We start from the raw sequence: 19,681 nt of genomic DNA, 5'->3' as shown, positions 1-19,681 counted from the left end.
ATGACAACATGACGTGAGGGCAAATTGTTTGTGTCATCTTTCTGCATCGACTGCATACCGATGTGGATAAATGTAGGCCTATAAGCAAAGCTGCATTGTGCAGATTGAGAGGAAGCAGACATGTCATTTCACACCAGTTCCTCTCCTTCCAGTTGAATGAATGCATCTACCAGTCTGTTTTTCCAACACCATGCTAAAGCTCGGGTTTAGTGCTGGTTTCCTGCTGTTCTGCCATGATTTATACACAGAAAGACAGAATTCCCCTATATATTTCAAAGCGAGTAACCCCGGTCCAGTTTGATGGTTATTTTCAGCAGTCAGCCTGGCAGGCACTGAGCTGTAACATTAGATCATACCTTGTCACTTCTTAATCATTCTTGTGTTAAAAGCACAGCCAGGAACAAAAACCGAGACCTTTCCTGTTGACAAGCTGTTAACCACATTTAGCCTTCGAGGAAGTAATTGCGTGTGGCAACCTGGCATTACCATGTACACACAGTTCATCAAGGTATTAAGTGGGTTAGCAGTCCCGGAAAAAGATTGGAACATTGTTGAGGATTTAACGCCTTTCCTCATTCCCGCCATTTCTTCCATCCCTGCCACCAATGATACTGTGCCACCTCTTATTTTCAGTTGCGACATACCAGTCATGAAGTCAATGATTCAAACCATAAGATCTGGAGGATGTTGTGCATACACTATTTCACCATGACCTGATGTTGACATTGGCCGTATGGATGTGAGACGGGTGACACGATGGAACACGTGGGGGGATGATTTCAATGTTGTGTCGTGTAACACGACCACAACACCATTCAGATGCCAGTTGTTAACAGCCAGCCAGTCTGATGAGAGTGTCTATTTGTCTTCCCTTTATACTCAGTCAATGCACCCTCCTCAAGCCTCTCTGTTTGTACTTCTGACCACAGCAATGCATTCATAGATTTCAACCCGCAGTGGATTGTGGAAAATAGTGCAAGTGTAATCATGAGGGTCATGCTTGAGATGCTTGTGGAGAGCTTGCACAACATCTAGAATGTTTAACCCTGACCCTTCACCCTCTAATTCCCCCCCCCCCCAAATATACACAGAGCCCAGGCTCCGCCATCAGTGTTGCATGAAACAGCATCCAAGGTCTGGCTACTTCAGAGACGTTCACTGTTATTCACAATAAAACATCGAAATGATCCTTAATTGTAAAGTGTTGGCGACCCATCTTTTTTTGTTTGACAGTATTTGAGCAGTTGTGATATGTTGTAACACTTCCAGCATTCTTCTAATGCATTATTATGATAACACACAACTTATTATAGCAAGGTCATCATTACATCAATTAAAAACATGAATGAAATTGTTAAACAAATCCATCTAACAAATACAGACATTATCTAATTAATAGATGTATTATGAAATATTATTTGGAAATGATCTGCACAGTCTCTGACTTTATTGTAAATATTCCTCACATTAAATATGCACTAATTTGCATGTTAATAAGAATTTGATCTTCCATATTGTTCGCAATCAAGTCTTGAGTTCAAGCCTCACCTCCACAGAGCAGTTTTGCATCTTTTAGCATAATATCTATGTTCTGTTTCATTGCTCTCTCCAGTCTTGTCTTGCGGAGTGTCTTCTTTCCCCTAAAAAACACACTAAGCCACTCTGTGTACTATTAGCACTCAGCTAATTAGTCATCAGGCGCATATCGGTTCTCTTCCATTGATTTTCCAAAAGCCATGGATAAGATGGATGATGGAAATATTAAAGTATGGATTGTTACCAGCTTTTACTCGAAGCAATTATGAGTTAGTCGTTTTGTTATTCATTGATGCTGTTGTTTCCACAATACACAAACTTGTAGCTTACCACCTTAACTTCTTCTCAGGGGCTGCTCTGAGCTGTATCGCATTCCCATGGTGGAGTACAAAGTTGACAGTGAAGGTACCCCCTGCGAGTACAAGACACCTTTCAGAAGGAACACTACCTGGCATCGGGTCCCCGCGATGGCTGGTACTCCTTTGACCAGAGGGTCGCCCACTCAGGGTCCTGATCGCCTCCAGTGCCAGCAGATCCTGCAACAGCATCAGGCCGCCATCCCACGAAGCACTTCCTTTGACAGGAAGTTACCAGATGGATCCAGGTACACTCACTTGTTTTTGTGTTGATTTTATACGATAAAGCATTGCATAAAAATGAACCATATTTTTTCTTCTGATAAATATTTCATTTGCGGATAGCGGGTATTTTATAATTGTGTAGAAAACAAGTGGCTGGAAAAACAAAACTCATTAAGTAGCACTTTTATGTTGAGCTATCGTATAAATATGAATGGAACCTTTTAGTCCCCATGAATTCATCTCTTGAATGTAGCTCCCAGTCTCATCTTTCTGACAGCCTCTTTAGGACATCTCCATCCAGCCATGTAAAGCAGTGATTTGTTCGTCCTAATGAAAGCCCCACAGTCATGATAACCTTTTCACGGTGTCAAAATGACCCCCTGTGGTTTGGCCTGTTCGGACTGTACTGGGATAGCGGCTATCTCCTCTGCCTAATCACAGTCTCTGTCAGTGGGAGCACTCCATTTTCCATTCTTTCTTTTACTCTGTGTATGACTCCCACTCCACTTTCCCCGCGCCTTTGCGGTCTACTGATGAGGAGGTGACGGGACACTGGCACGGCACAGCTCATCTCAGCCAATTACTGCAGAAACAAAGAGACTTCCACTCTAAACCATCTAATGGAGGAGAGCAGAGGAGAGCTATGGGGCATGAGAGTTTAGAAGAAAAAAATGTAAATCAGAATACAATTTTACTGAGATTGCAGTCTCTTTGAGTTTTTTTTTTAAATAGACTGTTTTTAAATTCATGCTGCATTAGAACTCTGCAAACAAAATGTTTTGCAGAAACACATTTTGATCAGCTTATATTAATAACTCTAGCGTTATCGATAGCCCCCCCATGCTTATATGTATTTATTTTATTTATGGGAACTCTGGCTTCTCTCACTTCAAAACTTCTGGTTAATTTAAAAATAATAATTTGCCCATGGTATGATTGTGAGTGTGATTTGCTAGTGACCAGTCTCCTATCCAAAGTCAGTTAGGAGCCTCCAGCTAACCCGCGGCCAAAATGAGGACAATCACTACACAAAATAAATGGATTAAAGCTCACTGGCCAATCTAAATGAGTAATTATTATCCCTCAGACGTTTGCCTCTTTTTATTCTGCAGAATGATGCAGGATTTGGAGAATCCTCAGGTTGTTTCCTGTAACAAGGGAGACCACCATTACCGCAGCTCCCCTAGTAACCAGTCCTCCTCCAGCGATCCAGGACCTTGTGGCAGCAGCTCCTGGTCCCAACAGCCTGGATATGATGGGTAGGTGACATCAATGGTACTTCTTTTCACAACCCATACTTTAATCCTAGTTTTTTGGAGGTTTGTGATCAAGCAGATTTATTTTGCTCCTGCAATAGTAATACATGTGATTTCACAAAATTATTTATTTGTTTGTTTGTTTATTTATTTATTTGTGTATTTATATATTTATTGATTTGTTTATTTATTTAGACATTTATTTATTTATGTATTTGTTTGTTTATTTATGTATTTATTTTTCATTTATTTATTCAGTTAGTTATTTGCATTGAATATATAGAGTCATTCTGTTCAAGCAAAAACTTTAAGCGAAGAATTTGAATGGACAAGTTACTTGGTTGAGGCTGTTCATCCAGTATTAGTTTAAATAACGAGCCTTGCCGTGCTTGTTTTCAGCTGTATCATGGATCCAGATTTTAAAAAATCTGCCAAGTATAACCACTAACTTGCAAAATGGGTTCAACAGGTGTTTTACCTTCAAGTACGTTTGTCAGTATAGTAATTCCTTTGTTGGCTCATGTCAATCAAACAGAGTCAGTTGAACCGCACTGAGGAAATGAGGTATCTTTGGAAAGAGGAGGAGCATTAAAAAAAAAAAGAATTTATCCCTAAAAGATCAATGTCCTTTCTTTGAAGTGGAGGCAGTTCAGTTGGAAAGCCAAGTGTTTCTTTTTTTTGTGTGTAATTTCAGACTGTTTTCTTTCTCAGAACACTGAAACAAAATGATAAAACCATTATAAAGAATTGCTGTCTGTCTGGCCTGTCGAACTCAGAGGCCATTCAAAAAGTCTGCTTTGGAAATAAATTAAATGGAAGAAATGAATTATACGTTCAGTTCAATCCAGAGACCACTGGGTTAGGTTACCACTTTCCAACCTGTTACTGGTACATGAGCAGAATGCACCAGAGACCAGTAAGACTTCTCTAAGAGATTACAGACCTTGACAAAATGTCTTGCTCCATGCTGCTACATTCCTGTCAGAAGCCTCAATGGTGCACTAAATTTGCAGGGATGCGAGTTGCTGTGGTCCGTCAGAGCTGACAGAACAGAACGTGACACATTGACTAGTCCATTGATCTCCAGCTAGGATCGCTGGGAAAAATCATGAGGACAGCATGACCGGCAGTGTAGCGGAGGGAACCCCTATTAGTTCTAATCGCTTTAATTATAAAGCCTGCTGGAAAAAAAATATCTCTTCTTTTTCTCAAGACAAAGATAGTTTCTGGAATGCTGAGTCATCTGAAAGCTCTTTTGTTTGCTTCTCTGTTCTGAGCTCAAGTGTTTCAGCTCCCGGTGATTGCGCACTAATTGCGTTACCTCAGCTGAAAATCTATTATGAGCCTTTCTCCTTGTGGAGAACAATGCTCACCACCTCCTGTCTGGTGTTTCTCTCTGCAGATGTCCCTCTCCTATTCTTCACGAGCATGGGGAAGATATCCAAGGAGGCGATGGAGACATGCACAGGGAACGAGAACCCACTCTGGAGAGGACCAGGTCGGCAGGTGAGTGCTCGATCCATGGTAGCCATAGTCTCGAGTTGGATCATGTTGTTTACGTTTAGTTATGTGGGTCCGCAGAGGCCAAGTGGCACATCCCCTCCACTAAGATCCTGAACCCTCTGAAGCAGCGAGAAGGAAGCAAAGACTCTCCCAACAAGCTCTCCAGGGTAAAAGTTCAATTGTCTCCTTTCATTTGACATGTAATGGACATGTTTAAGACTCGATTGCTTCTGAGCAGTGCTTTGTATGGCTTCAGTCATGTCCTATCTCATCACTCCTTCTTTGCTCAGACACCTTACCCGGAAGCTTGAATATATTCCGAACAATAGCCCTTCTGTCAGTAGTACATTCTTTTCCAAACCACTGGGTTCGTACTTTGAAACCAGTGACAGCATTAACAACAACCAAGGTTTTCATAATTCAGATGTCGTCATATCACCCCAGGGGAGATGGATAAAAAGTTGAACCGGTCTCTTGACACTAAACAACATTCCCCCCCAATGCAATGCAGTCTTGTTTATAAAAAAAAAAAAAAAAAAACTAACGTTGGTCTTTCTGATGTAACATGGTGTGATCTTAATTTGCCTCCCCAAAGATCCCAAATTACATTTCGCCCGTTGTACTAGTCAACAAAATAAATTACACGGCTGTTTAATTTAAGTTGAGTGGTAGCAAAGTTGAAGTCACGCTACTTTAAACTAAGTTCCATGATGCTAACAACATTATACACCCCAAGTCAGACTACTTAGGAGGAACAAGGCTGACATTTTCTTCTGTAGAGCTAGGTTGAAAAAAACAAGTTTAATCCTCCTATCTACCTTCTGTAATACCTGTGAAAACACCTGTAATGTATGTCTGACCTTGTCTGATATACTGTGTATATGTGATTCTCTTGCCGTCCCTAGATGGGCGATAAAAACTCGAGCCACTCAAGTAGCAACACTCTATCCAGCAATGCCTCCAGTAACAGTGATGATAAGCATTTTGGCTCAGGAGATTTGATGGACCCGGAGATGTTGGGTCTTACTTACATCAAAGGGGCCTCCACGGACAGCGGCATCGACACCAATCCCTGCATGGTCCCGGGGGCTCGGGTGTTGATGCAGAGCAGGGCGGGGGAGCAGGGACACCCATGGGTGTCAGAGCACCATGAAGACGGGGCATCTGAAGAAGATCATGGAAAACCATACCTGCCGCAGTGTTACGCTTCTGCTTTAATGGCGAGTAATGTGGCAGAAGGAAGCATCGGAGACCTCAGCGAGATCTCTTCACACTCGAGGTACGGCACATCACCGAAACTACAGCTCTGAATCTTTTTTTTCAATGGCACTATTTTATGTGTTAACACACATTGTTTGATTCGTTTTATATGGCCGACATATTAAAGCAAATGGAGGGGAAGCGTGTAGATGACTAATGAAGTCAGAAAATTTGAGCCTAAGTAATATGTATTAGGGATTTCTATTCATTGGGCATTTTAAGAGAAAACATCAATGCACACTTCCAAATGTATTGTATCAATTTTTCGGTTGGCTTTTGGATTTTCACTCGCTTGCAAAAATTGAATAGAAGCATGAAGAGTACTCATGCTGAAAGTGTTGTCATTTAAATTGAGGCATATGGCTTGTTGAAATTCTCGCGGCTGAAGGACAACACCAAATCAAAGTTTTTTTTTTCTGTAAACACACTTTGCACATCATTTAATGACAAAAATTCAAGGTCTTATTGAAAGGTGAGATGAACATGAAGGAGAATCACATCCAAAATATGACCTTGTTCCAAACACCAAACTATGATCTGTGTCCTCCCGCACTCACATGTATGTAGCGCTATATAATAACACTAATAGAATTTAGATTCTGCAACATCTTATCTCTCTGACTAATTTAATCAGTGTTTTGTAAATATTGCGCAACCCATGTGACCCCTTATGTTGCTGGACTTATATGTACATCTTGGACAAATTTATTTAACATTTAGGACACAAATTAATGATTTGAGGAAGCCACTCAAACTTCCTTGATTTTTTTCCCCCTCTTTTTCTTTGGACTTACTTGAGTCTGCTGTGGCTTTATTTCTAGCGTGTTGGGTTATTGATTTGACTACTGAGATAAAACACACCAAGTGATTCCTCCTTATACGGTTCGCCACACAATCCCGCGTTACATTCGCCACCAAGACACCATGTCATGCCCTATTCTGTTAATAAAAACACACACACACAAGGATATTTTATTTACCGGCTATAAAGCTACACTTTTCACCCATCCTTGCTCTCGACTCACTTTGACTCATCCAGCTGTGTTGAGGATTGTTGCTGGAGCTGTTGTCAGACTAGAGCAACATGGGGGAGTGCTTCATCACATTCTTGTCCAAATGCCCCTCACCAGGCTGCTGCCCATCTGGGAAAGAGGAGTGGTGTGAAGAAGGCTAGTCTAGCACTCACTGGTCTCAGTGGCCAAAAAATAGAATTGGAGTCTTGTGTTTATGGCATCCATTACATGATTATGTTTGCATAATTTGCTCTAATTAGTAGTGTTTGTGGGAACCATCCCAACTGTTTTTATCGGGAAGAGCATCCTGAATAAGGAACTAGTCCATAGCATCATCGCGCCATAACCACCCTGATGCTTCCCATCTTTTTCATGTAATTGTTTTTGAACATTCAAACCAACAGTGCAGCGGGGGCAAATACACCAGGGGTGTGGTCCAGATGGTCATGAATATGCAAGTGGCCAGCTAATGCCAACTTTAAGTTGCATACAAGATTTAGATTGAATCTGAACATTAATTAGGAAGGAAGATTATCCTTCTACATGTAACATATTTGTATGATTTTTATTTATTATCTTAATGCTGATATCATTTCATGTTTGTTTATGCGTTCATATTTTTTGACTCAATTCATGCATGGTCAACCTTTGAGTTGCATTTTTTGTTTTCTTTTGTTTTGCTTTTTTGGTCAGTGGCTCACATCACTCTGGCAGTCCGTTGGCCCGTGGTGCCAGATATCGTATGTCCGCTGACTCCACCAAGGTGTACACCATCCCTCAGACCAGCAACTCAGGTGCAGAGCCCGAGCCCCAGCCGGGGCCAAGCCCCGATTGTGGCCCGGATGCCAGCTCAGAGGCTAGTGGACAGACACGTCCACAGCCAGATGGCAATCTCCCAGCGAAGACAACTAATAATGACGGTGATGATGATCACAGCAATGAGGAACCTCCCAACATGTCACAGTGTGGGTGAGTGTGTTTGTTAACAAGATGGAGAAAGAAATATGCTTTTGCACGAGAATCACCGGGTACGATTACGTGACGTATCTGCCAGACCCGTTCCGATCTAAGCACCCACTCTGTCTTGTGGACTCCCGCTGTGCACAAACTCAGCCTGATTGAGACAGACAGCTACGGAACAAATACGCTCAATGAAGTTGCGGACATCATACACTTGGCATATGTCACTTGTGGTTATTGATTGTTTTCGAGAAGACGTATCCCCGTGGACTGCCGGCCTCAGTTTGTAGCCCGTCTCTTGTGGATGCCAATGAGAGATCCACACAGTGCTATGAGATGACAAGTACACAACAGTCGTGCGGGGGGATGCAAAAGGATGCCATCACTCGGCCCTGGTTGAAGCTTATTTCACCGATGATGAAATGGGCTTGGGGACTTGCGAGAGCAAAACTTTGCTCCATCTTTGAAGTAATTTAATGCACTCTTCGATATTTATTTTTTAAGCGCTCTGTGATTGATCACATGTGCTGAAGTCATCTTCTGCAGACTTATGAAAAAGCCCCCTAATTCACTTATCCTTCCCAAGGAGTTGTTTATTATTTATTTTACCTTACATAAGAGCGTCTCGTGATGAATGGTGTAATATTTTTTCACAGATATTGTTGTAACATAATGATGTTTCTCTTGACCCGCTGTAACACTAGTCAGTATTTGTAATGGCGTTCCTAACTCCATCTTTTTTTTTTTCTCTCTTCCACTTGCTCCTCCTTCTTCTTCCAGAGGAGCTGAAAGCTTGTTAGCGCTCCTTCTCGAAATGCTGTATGAGCGTGCAAGGTACACAATCAGTGGAAATCAACCCTCTGGCCCTAGCTCTGAACCATTGTGAACCCCCCCCCCCTCCCACACACACACTCACACACACAAACTCACACTACCCTTTCCCTGACTGCCACATCACTCCCTCAAGATGGTTGCTTGCTATAAGTGGAGGTTAATGACTTGTGCATCAGTGGCTGTGACATTTCTTCCGGGTCTCTGCAGACTAATGTTACAGCGCACTACTGCTTACCCCAAAGTCCTTGTGTCAGCCCTCTAGCCAACACTGCAAGGTTCCAGCTGGGTAATAACATTAATGTTAGACAAGCTTGTGGAGTGTTTGGCGGGTTAACATACTATAAACACTACACTCTATTGTTATTCTTTCACAGAGTAAGCCAATGGTAGCAGATGTTTTACTTGAAGCTATAATGAATACATTTGTAGTTAATGTGGAAAAGTTGTGCCCAAAACAATTAGCCACACAGTTAAGAACCAGAACGGTTGTAGTACAAAATATAAGCCAAAGAATGCATCTTTTAACACATGTGCACGTGTCAATGTGTAGCATTTCAGCCAGACTTGTGTGTGGTAATTTCCCAGCGTAGCCATCAAACTCTGTGCCAACAGAAGTGCCAAGAGCAGCGCTGACACTGTGCCATCCTCACTGGCAGCTCACGTTACCGGCGGATAGGTCGCTCACATCCGAGTGCTTGCTCTAAAAGCATTTGAATTTCCCCAACCCGCCGCCCACAAATCAAAACATGCTCCCTCTTCTGGGTCCTGCACCTCTTATGTCCTCCTCCAGTGGTGTCTGTATACTCCCACAGAGTGCAATATTTTTTGATGTCATTCATCTACAAATCCTTCCTTGTTCCCCTCTCTCTCTCCCTCCCTCCGTCTCACGGTGCTTGGCTGTGTTCTTCACACTTTCCAGCTCGGCTCCTTCACAACACTGATGTTGCCTGATGTTGGCATGCTAAATCAGATTCACCCGAGTTGCCTTGTGTGTTACTGACATACTTTCTTCAAAAGCTGAACCCAGGCCGGCTGGTTCAAAGCCTCCCCTGCAGGACTTGCCTTGCACGACCTCGCTGATGGGCTCTGCTATTGTTTCTCTATAGGCAGCTGTATGCACAGGAGGCCGCTTGCCGCCTTCAGGCAACCGAGCGGGATGGAAAATCATTGCAGAGACTTTCAAAGAAGGAATACCTGAAAATGATGCTGCCTGACAGTCCACCAGGAGAAGGCAGGGGTCAAAAGGTGAGGCCACCATCTAGCCGTACTATATCTTTCGTGGCGTGTGTGCAAATGGAACCTGTTAAACTTTAACATGAGAAAACACAGCATTGGAAGTATCAAGCACAGATATGAACAACCCCCCCCTTAGGCCATTTTTCTGGATTCAAAGCGTGAACCCGTGCAGATAACCTCTAACCGCAAAGGCAGAAAACTCAGAGCAAACATCTGCGACTACAACTCCTCCCTCCCAACACCAGAGCCTTTATCTCGCTTGCTATTGACAGGTAAATTCAATTTATAACAGAGCCTGAGTCCGCTCTATTGGGATGTTATGGATTAAAGGCACAGAATGGAATGATGTTTGCCGTTGCTGGGTCCTACAGACTCGATTAATTGCATCATCTCCCCCAGCCCCACCACCCCCTTCCTGCTGTCCTCCATCTATTATCTTCCTGGAAGGGACCCTAGAGATGCACAATTGGGTTATTTTTGGATGCCACTCAATTCTTGTACAAAATCCACTTCCTCTCGTGAGAATAGGAAGACAACCGTGTTCGTGCACAAAGCATCTAGGGGCTCTGATTAGTTTGTCATATTTTCACGCACTAGCCTTACAACGTAAAACATCTCTTTTCTGTTCTAAAATGAACATAACACAGATGTGTCTGCCTCGCTCTTTGTCATTTTCTTTCATTTTCCCTCCATGTCGTGGTAAAGCTCGACATGAAATCCCCAAAAGTGCTCTCAGAGTGCAAGTTGAAATTGTAAGCCTTTGTTTGCACACATCCTCTGCCTGATAACATGTGGAAAAGCAATCCGGGAGGGAGACGCATGCCCAAACTACTGTATACAAACTGGCTAATCCTAATGAATACATACGGCTCTTTTGTAAGAGTTGAATGTTTTCAATCATCAGCTGGCACATTGCACTGGTGACAATGTTGGAAAAAAAAACATTGGATCGTTTCTAATTTAATACAATGTGACGTGGTCGGGCCTCTATGTAATCAAGGAGAGTATTACAGAAAAGGTTAGCGCATGTCTCACTTCCGGCAGCCGCCCGATGCCATTCTTTGTGTGGTTGAGCAGGTGCTGAGAGATTTTCTTTGGCAACTACCATGTCCGCCGGGACGTCCCTTCCACGGACAGGCTGACTATTGTGCGGCTGACGTAAAGGAAGGGCCGTTTGCAGCTTAGTCTACCGCACGGCTCCTCTTGTGGGAAAGAAACTGGCAAGTGAATAGGTGGTTGTCCAACACATCCTCCCAAGTGGCACGTCAAGGGGTTCCATATGCCGCTGGTTGGCTTTGTCCATTGAGGAAAAACTCCGATAAATCAAGGGAAAATATAGGTGGATGTGTTAGTGTGGCTGATAAGCGCATGAGGTAAAGAAGTCATGATACTCCGAACCAGACGTGGAATTTTGGGCTGTTACGATAACATTTGGCACCTGGAAACAACTTTAAAATGTTATTTCAAAGATATTTAAAGTACACCGCAAGTTCACAAATCACCTCTCCTGATTAAAGCTTCAATAACATGTGGCTTGGGCAAATCATTAGATCACAAATGTTTTCACTGACTTTTGGTCCATGTGTGTGCTTTGTGATCGAGGCTATTTTCTCTTCACATGAAGGGAAGTTCTAAATCCTGCTTAATGTTTTGATGAGTGAGAATTTGACATGTCGTTCGAGATTTTAAGGAAGCAGAGTGCGTCCGTCCGCTCCTTTGAATTCCAATGTATGTTCACTTTCAAGATGCACTTCGCTGTCTGTTAGCTTCGCACTGCGGGATTCGTGGCAACGCCGTCTTTGAAATAGAGACGGTTGGGTGTTGGCTCGCACAGATGACAGTCATTGATGCTTAAAGTCGGGAAGCTGTAGGCTGACATTTACTCATCTGGCTGACAGCCCCGCATATCATTTGTGGCTACTTTTGATGCCACTCCAGCAATATTTATGTAAGCTAAACAGGGCAATGACGGATTGGGTTGCGCTGTGTGGTTTTGCGTGTTTCGAGAGGAGATCCCTGTCAAAATTCTGGACACGACCTTGAAACTCTACTGTATGTATCCGTTGTGGAATACTGCCTCACGAATATACATGCCCTCAGGAGGAAAATGCTTTTCCAACTCTCCTACCTACTCTTATGTATGTGGTTACGCTGCACTGGCCTCTAAGAGTCCATTCTCAGTCTATTGTGGCGAGCACACACACAAAGATGTTTGCACAGTATATGCCTTCTCGAGCAAGTATGCACTCGGCTCAGCAAAAAGGTGATTTAGTAGACTGCATTATTTGTTGTACCTTGGTAAAAAGCCTGAGCCAGAAGCATATCACAGTGCTGTAAAACTGTTTGTGTACTATATTGTAGATTTAAGGAGGGTTGAAGCCCTGAATTCAAAACATATTAAATGCTTAAAGAGACAGTTTTGTTTTTTTAGGGTTTATTTTTTTTTAAAAAAAACATTAATTTCCATAATATTCAAAAACAAGTTCTACCATATTAAGATATATTTTTTCATATCATCCTTGTCTTGTAATATTCACTAAGTATTATATGGGTAACCCTGACATGTCTCGCCAGAACACATATTTCCTGGCTTAATGACTAGGTCACATGTAACAAATTACTTGAGGGAATAATAATACTGTCTCTTTAATACCAGTAGAATGTTGTGTGATTTCCAGCTACAATACAAGTGTGAAAACGAGTTAACCACTGTTAATTGTAAAATGTGGAAACAATGAAATGTTATTTTTAAACAAAGTATGCTGGCAAAACATGTCCCTTTACCTGATATTGCGTTAACAATGAATGTTGACTTTAGTGATTGTTTGTCAAGCAGCTGAGGCACGCATACTGCTTTCCTACTTCTCGTTAAATCCTGATGTTGTTCCCTCTGTGATTTCCTAAACCACCCATTGTTGATTAAAGTGTTTGAGATTGTCAGTGACTCCCTCCTGATAAGCTGTCCTTTTTCTTTGCTCCACCCAGCTGTCTGTGACAGGAAGTCTATCACCCCGTCATTCTCTGTACCGGACGTTATCGGACGAGAGCGTATGTAGCAACCGCAAGGGCTCCTCCTACGCCAGCTCCCACAGCTCCATGCTGGACCAAGCCATGCCTAACGACATTCTATTCAGCACCACGCCACCTTACCACTGCACGCTGCCCCCTCGCATGATCCACAACCAACCCCAGTCCAACCTGAGGAGTAAGTACAAGCTTAGTACAGAAGACACATAAATTTACTACACTTGTTTGTTTTTTGATGCATCTTATTCAAGTGTCTCTTCTCACTTGGCTCCAGATGAATCATCTTATAGATACTTGTTTGAAGAGCTACTTCTATCAAAACAATTTCACTGGCCCCACCAGCAAAACACTTGAACAAAACTCCTTGGCATCGCCACCTAATTGAAAGTGTGTGTTAGTCGGCGCGATGCCCTACGAGAGGCCCGCCGTGCTTGCCGCAGCATCATCTCAATATGTATTAGTGGAAAAGCTGTGATGTGACCTGCTCGCACCACCGCAGGTCTTTGAGCTTAGCTCCGACGAGAACGTGTCAGTGTCTACGTGCTGGTGTGTGTCAGACGTGATGCTTCGTTCACTCATCAGTCACTGTCTGCTTCCCGTCCGTCTCCGTCCCTCATGTCTCATTTCCACATTATTCCTCAGTCGTCTCTGGCTGTCGCGGCTAGACAGAAACCAGCTTTTTTTTGGGGGGGGGAGGGTATGCTTGGCTTCTTAGCCTTGTCTAGCTGTCATCCTGATGGATTCCTGATTGTTTTGAAGGGTGGTTGAGAACAGCGGCTCTCGCCTTTTCCATTTTGAAACAGCCCAATTTAGTAAAGAGTGAATCCCTCAAACTGCTGGCTAAATAGAAGGGAAGCATCCACTCAAGATCTCTTTCGGTCTCCAACTCATGCTGCTTAAAATGCCTCTTTGGAATGGCGGCCTGTTGATTGAATGGATATATTTAGCTCCGATACTTGGCCGAAGACATTTTCATGGAAGAGCGATATTGATTGAAACATGAGACATTCATTTTGACAGGTTATTTATTGCCTCTCTCTGTGTTTTGCAATTGTTATGCAGAGAAATGAGTTTATGTCACTCCAGCCAACTGTGCACACAAAATTAGTTTGCAGTTTGAGGCATTCAGAGTCAATATTGACTTAAAGGCCAGATTTTAAATGAGCTATTTAACTAAGCATATTTTAAAGATAGCTGCTGTTGATATAGACATGAGAGATCCCCTCACCCCGCACCTTCCTGGATGTCCTCTCCCTCCTTAACCCTTCACATAATACCCTTCTGCAAATTGATGGGTGACTCCAAAACAAGGCCTAAACTCAGCATCAGAACCAGACACTGATCTGATCTGGGCACCCGCCTGTCTCTGCAGATGAGTTTTGGTTCTCTGACGGCTTCTTGGCAGACAGGTCCAAGTTCAGCGACCCGGGCCTCTTGCCCCTCCCAGAGACTGCCACAGGCCTGGACTGGTCTCACCTGGTTGACGCAGCAAAAGCCTTTGAAGGTAACCTGCCTTCCTCAAGCTGCTAGCGCCCCCTAGACACCAGCTGCCTTTCCTCTTTGCTGCTTAGCTTATCTGTTTGTCTGTCTGCAGTCTGCAAGAACTTTCTCTCTTGCATGTATAGGCTTAGAGTAGTGCTTGTTTTTTTGCCCGTCTCTCCAAAGTGCTCATGGAGGCAACCTTTGGGAATGGTTGCTTTTTACCCTCTGCTCTGAGCCTCATTCTGATTCCTGTCAAGCAATTTTGCTTGGAGGCTGTTTTTGACAATGTAAGCCCAATGTCTCACTGCTCAGCAAGTAATCAGCCTTCAGATGGATTTTGGCCCTTTTTCCATATACAGCATGATATTTTTATGGAAATTGTTTGTGTAGCTTTTTCTCTGACAAGACCAAAAATAGTGCTATATTGTGGTACACTCCTGTCTTTTATATTAATGGGCAAAATAACATATGAAGCAATCATAGACAAACACAAAAGACATGATATTGTTCCAGTCCGATTTTCTCTAGCTGGTTGTAATGTGTCTTAAACATATTCAAAATTATGTATATAAATTCCTGGTGCTCATCTAGATCTAAATCATGCAATAAGATTTAATCTTGGCCCACTCCTCATGTGAAATTCTTTTTTTTTTTTTTTGCATTATAATGCTAACATACTAAAAAAAAGCATCTCACACAAGTTGATAACAAACGATGTTGTCTTCTCAAAATGACCAACCCGGTCCCTGCCAAGTCAGAGTATTTTAATGGCATTCAAGAAGTGATGACACGTGTCATCATTTTGTCATGGTCAGCATCATGTCCCCCCCCCCCCCCCTTTTACGAGCCTGCTTGCGGAGTATCCCCCATTACTCACAGAAACGCCAGCACGCCTGAACTTTCCCTGACCCCGAGTCGACTGAGCGGGCATTGTAGCATGTGACCATTCATTTGTCATAATTAATAAGAACTCCTGATTCAGATTCTTCACTGATGCATTTTCTGCCACATTGCCCTGCAGCAAATCATTTAAGTGGAATGGAAACAGTGAGAATGACAGGCAGCCCGGCCGGACCAGAGCGACAGCGTGTACCAATGGAGGCTTATCGTTGGAACGGAACGTGGCTCGGGGCTCTTGTTGTGCCATGTATACTTAACTAGCTTGGAGCAATGCATTTACCACCACTGCTCACTTGGACCCCGAGACACACCACAGACTGGGGGCTTACTACATTTTCACAACAAAAAATATGACATTTCAAGGCTTCCTTTCAATCAGACTCCACAAATCTTGATGGCACACGACTGAAAATGTCTTTTCCAGTCAAATCTAATAGCGGCTACTTTTTTTTTTTGTCTCAATGTCTATTCAAGCTGGACGCGGCATCGTCCAAAACACACAAACTGCTTTTCTGTGTTTTTAATCTTTCAAACACATGTGAAATATCAAGAAAATATTCCTTCATATGTAAATGAGAGCTCGCTGTCCCTTTCATGACTCATCTGAGTATCCACCTCCAGACTCAATTAGCTTTTTTTGTCTTTGAGTGGATTAGTGCTACATTAAAGGAAGGGTTTTTCTTAATCTCTCGTGTGAATTATGCAGATTCCCCTATCGTGTGTCTCACACCATCGGCGCAAGACAGAGAGGCTGCTTACTCAAGAAAAGAGCATTATGCCTCTAAAACGGAGCGGTCCCGAGCATAACATGCTAAATTTGGCTATTCCGCTGGGATTTTAGGAAGCTTAAGGGCCTGATACAAGAAAAGAAGCATGCCTGATTCCTCTCAGCCCATTAAGAAGCAAACAGCTGCCAGAGGAAAACTCTGAGAGGGGGGTTGGACTCAACACTGTTTACCGCCTTGTTCCATATTGTCTGCATCTTGATCGCTCTGTGGGAGTGCGAGAGACTCCGCGTTTTTTTCCCCCCCATATCCCCCAAAACATTAATTCATATTCATACTTTGCTTGAATGAGTTGCTCTATCCTAAGCGGGGCTTTTTATATATATTTTTTGTAACATTCTGACCTAATATTTGACCCACTGTAGACCAGCGTGTGGCGTCTTTCTGCACCATGACGGACATGCAGCGGGCCGAAGCACTGGAGCTATCTCGAGAGCTGACCAGAAGAGTTGTCGAAGCGGAAGGAGCGGCACTGGATACGGAGTACGTACCAACATGAGTATTGTATAGCTTATCGTAATAGTATTTGTTTTGTCTCCTGTGATACCAGATTTCCCCCCCCTGTGAGACTAATTAAATATTTTTACCTCTTGCTCTGCAGCTCCCCATCTACACTGACTGGCAAAGTGAACCAGCTCGAGGTGATCCTCAGGCAGCTCCAGCATGACCTCCGAAAGGTAACTTCACCCACAACTGTTGTATTGCTTCAACTTTCAATCGTCACGTTTGCTTGCTTGCTATCTCCACGCCAGCTCAGCTCAGAATATATTCATGGTTATTCCTTCATTCAATAGCTTGCCTTTCTTGCCTCTTTGTCAGGCCTTCATGTTTCTCCACCTCTAATCATTCACGTAGAAATGGGAGGAAGTGTACTTTTATCAAACTAAAAAGGCTGCTTTGCTATGTTAATATCTCCCTTTAATGATGAAAACCGTTTGTAATGGAGGCGCTTTCATCCACCTCTTTTTAAGGATTTTTAATTATGCCCTTTGAGTGGTTAGGACATCTGACTCACAGTTCTGAGGTTTTCGGTTTAAATCTCACCTCCAGCCTCCCTGTGTGAATTTTCCATGTTGGTACATGTACCTCTAAACTCGGCTTAGGTTATCTGAAGACTCATATTTGTCTATTTGTGCTTACCCTTGACCCTGTGGACAAACGCAATAGAAAATGAATGGAAGGATGCATTATGGTCTGCTTTCAGCAGCTCAGTGGTCACGTGGTTAGCACAACTACCCCCATAGTTCCGATGTTACTTGTTTACTCCGGCTTCCTTCTACACTGCAAAACAAGCATATTAGTTTCATTGAATACTCTCGGCTGAGGTCCCGACCAATCGCAAATCAGCTGTTTTCTAGAATGGCTACACACCTCTCCAAACCCAAACCGGATTTTTGAAGTGTTCTTGTTAACGATGTTTAGGAGAAGGAGGACAAGGCAATGCTTCAGGAGGAGGTACAACACCTGAGGCAGGACAACATGCGATTGCAAGAGGAGAGCCAGACGGCGTCGGCTCAGCTCAGGAAGTTCACCGAGTGGTTCTTTCACAGCATCGACAAGAAGCCCTGAGATGGAGACGGTGGACGAAGTGGACGGCGCACACTTTTGTACTGAAAGCTCCCGGCCCCATCCACAACATTTGTGAATTGTCTCGGGAAGACTATAGAAAGAGCTCAAGTGTGGAGAGACTCGCATTATGTGAACAAGCCTCCTCGTATTCAGTACAGACTTGGCTAACAGTTTGTCCATCGCGCCAGCTGAGACTCCTTCTGGGAAATTCCCTCATCCCCGGCTGCGGGGAGGAATTCTTCTACGAGATCCTTTTACAGTAGTGGAATGTAAAGCTCATTTACTGTGGTCAACTTGTAACCTACCTATGTCACGTCAGTCTACTGTACTTGCAGCTGTACTTAAGCTCCGCACGCTGTCGCAGACGCTTCGGGAAGAGGATTTCATGAAGTGCTATACGCTCAAGAGGAATCGACTCCTGGGTGAAAAAGGATAGCTGGAGGAATAATGAATGTACCTCGACTTGAGACGTTTGGGTTCCATAGGTGATAAAAAAAAAAAAGGGGGGGTTTCATTTGCGCCTTTTTCTTTCTTGTTATTTCAAATCAACTCCACCTTTTTGTTCCCTCAGTATAGTGATGGCGTGTCACATTTTTGGCAGCGGTCTTGATGTTTAAAGGTGCTTTTCCCTACACACCATTGTCGGTAGTCTCCAGTCACTGTCGCACTGTCTTAGCAATAACAAGTTGTAGTTATGAAACTGTGTTAGGAATAAAACGATAAAGAGGTTAGCACAAACATTCAGCAGTTGTATTCTAAAGCAGGAGATTGTGCCTAAAACTCTTGGGTGTTAAATCGGATTGTTTCTCTTGGCTTTTTCTAAACACATGCCTTGTCTGTGGCTCACTGATAGAAACGTGTGTGTGTGTGTGTGTGTGTGTGTGTGTGTGTGTGTGCGTGCGAGCGTGCCTGTATGTGTGACTGTGTGTCGTTCATCGCAGTAAAATGTGTTCTTATGCAGTGGTTTTCAAGAGCATTAGAGCAAGCGCCAGTGAACCACAATTACAATGCCAAATGTGTTTATTTCTGTACATATCGGCCACAGAAGTGTCTTGTATTTAACACTGTTATTTAAGCTTATTTAACCTAAAGTTGTTTATTTTATTAAGGGTAATTGATTTTCTTTTTTTCTGCACTAAGGAGAGATACAGCTCTGTGTATGTTGTAAAATGTGTAGTTGGGCAGGGCTAAGGAAAAAAAAAAAAAAACAACTCTATATATTTAAATATATAAATGATGACTTTGGAGATTCCAACATTTGGATGCTGCTAGATTACAGTTTGCTGGTTTGTATGCTTTTAAAACATGTTGCTCTGTCTCATTCCCAGGCAGGGAGAGACACTGGATGTTGTTTTGTGTTTTCTTCTGATTTTTTTTTTTTTAATAAATGTAGATGGAAATAGTTGTGTTTACAGTTTTATTTAATTTCATGAAATCAATAGAAAAAGATGAATTTACTGTGATGAGAGTCTGAATAGAATATTCATCTGTTCTCTCATGCACCACAAACAAGTCTGTCTGCTAACTAAATGGATCCTAATGTCCCAAATATAGTAAATTACAGGTAATGATGTGAATCTCACAATGTCACAGACTTATGAACAAAGCAGGCCAAGTTGGGTCTAGTTGGGTTAACTAGATCAGTCAGTAAAAAGAAATAGTCATTTTCCAAGTCGCCACTGTCTTTTTATGTTTATGCGAAAAACAATGAAGACTCCGCAAGTGCTCTTCATAGAAAG

At 42.9% G+C, this 19,681-nt stretch overlaps 1 protein-coding gene across 6 annotated transcripts in view; it reads left to right on the top strand.

Moving 5' to 3' along the window:
- Window positions 1–19,344, top strand: part of sipa1l2a (signal-induced proliferation-associated 1like 2, genome duplicate a) — a 61,241-nt gene extending 41,897 nt beyond the window's left edge. For 3 of the 6 annotated variants that reach the window (XM_085921748.1, XM_085921750.1, XM_085921751.1), the window contains exons 10-22: window positions 1,886–2,140; window positions 3,230–3,376; window positions 4,776–4,879; window positions 4,955–5,043; window positions 5,782–6,155; window positions 7,843–8,118; window positions 8,890–8,943; window positions 10,050–10,188; window positions 13,165–13,384; window positions 14,579–14,710; window positions 16,739–16,856; window positions 16,975–17,050; window positions 17,796–19,344. In XM_085921748.1, coding sequence (XP_085777874.1) covers window positions 1,886–2,140; window positions 3,230–3,376; window positions 4,776–4,879; window positions 4,955–5,043; window positions 5,782–6,155; window positions 7,843–8,118; window positions 8,890–8,943; window positions 10,050–10,188; window positions 13,165–13,384; window positions 14,579–14,710; window positions 16,739–16,856; window positions 16,975–17,050; window positions 17,796–17,942 — 2,131 coding nt within the window. In that variant the 3' untranslated portion in view covers window positions 17,943–19,344. The remainder of the gene's footprint in view (window positions 1–1,885; window positions 2,141–3,229; window positions 3,377–4,775; window positions 4,880–4,954; window positions 5,044–5,781; window positions 6,156–7,842; window positions 8,119–8,889; window positions 8,944–10,049; window positions 10,189–13,164; window positions 13,385–14,578; window positions 14,711–16,738; window positions 16,857–16,974; window positions 17,051–17,795) is intronic. The other 3 variants (XM_085921752.1, XM_085921753.1, XM_085921754.1) reach the window with 3 other exon arrangements.
- The last annotated feature ends 337 nt before the right edge of the window (window positions 19,345–19,681 follow it).

This window comes from Syngnathus leptorhynchus, chromosome 10, assembly GCF_054491065.1.
Source record: "Syngnathus leptorhynchus isolate UIUO chromosome 10, UIUO_Slep, whole genome shotgun sequence".
Lineage (NCBI taxonomy): Eukaryota > Metazoa > Chordata > Actinopteri > Syngnathiformes > Syngnathidae > Syngnathus > Syngnathus leptorhynchus.
The sequence above is the reverse complement of the archived record's forward strand: the minus strand, read 5'-3'. Positions and strand labels throughout refer to the sequence as shown.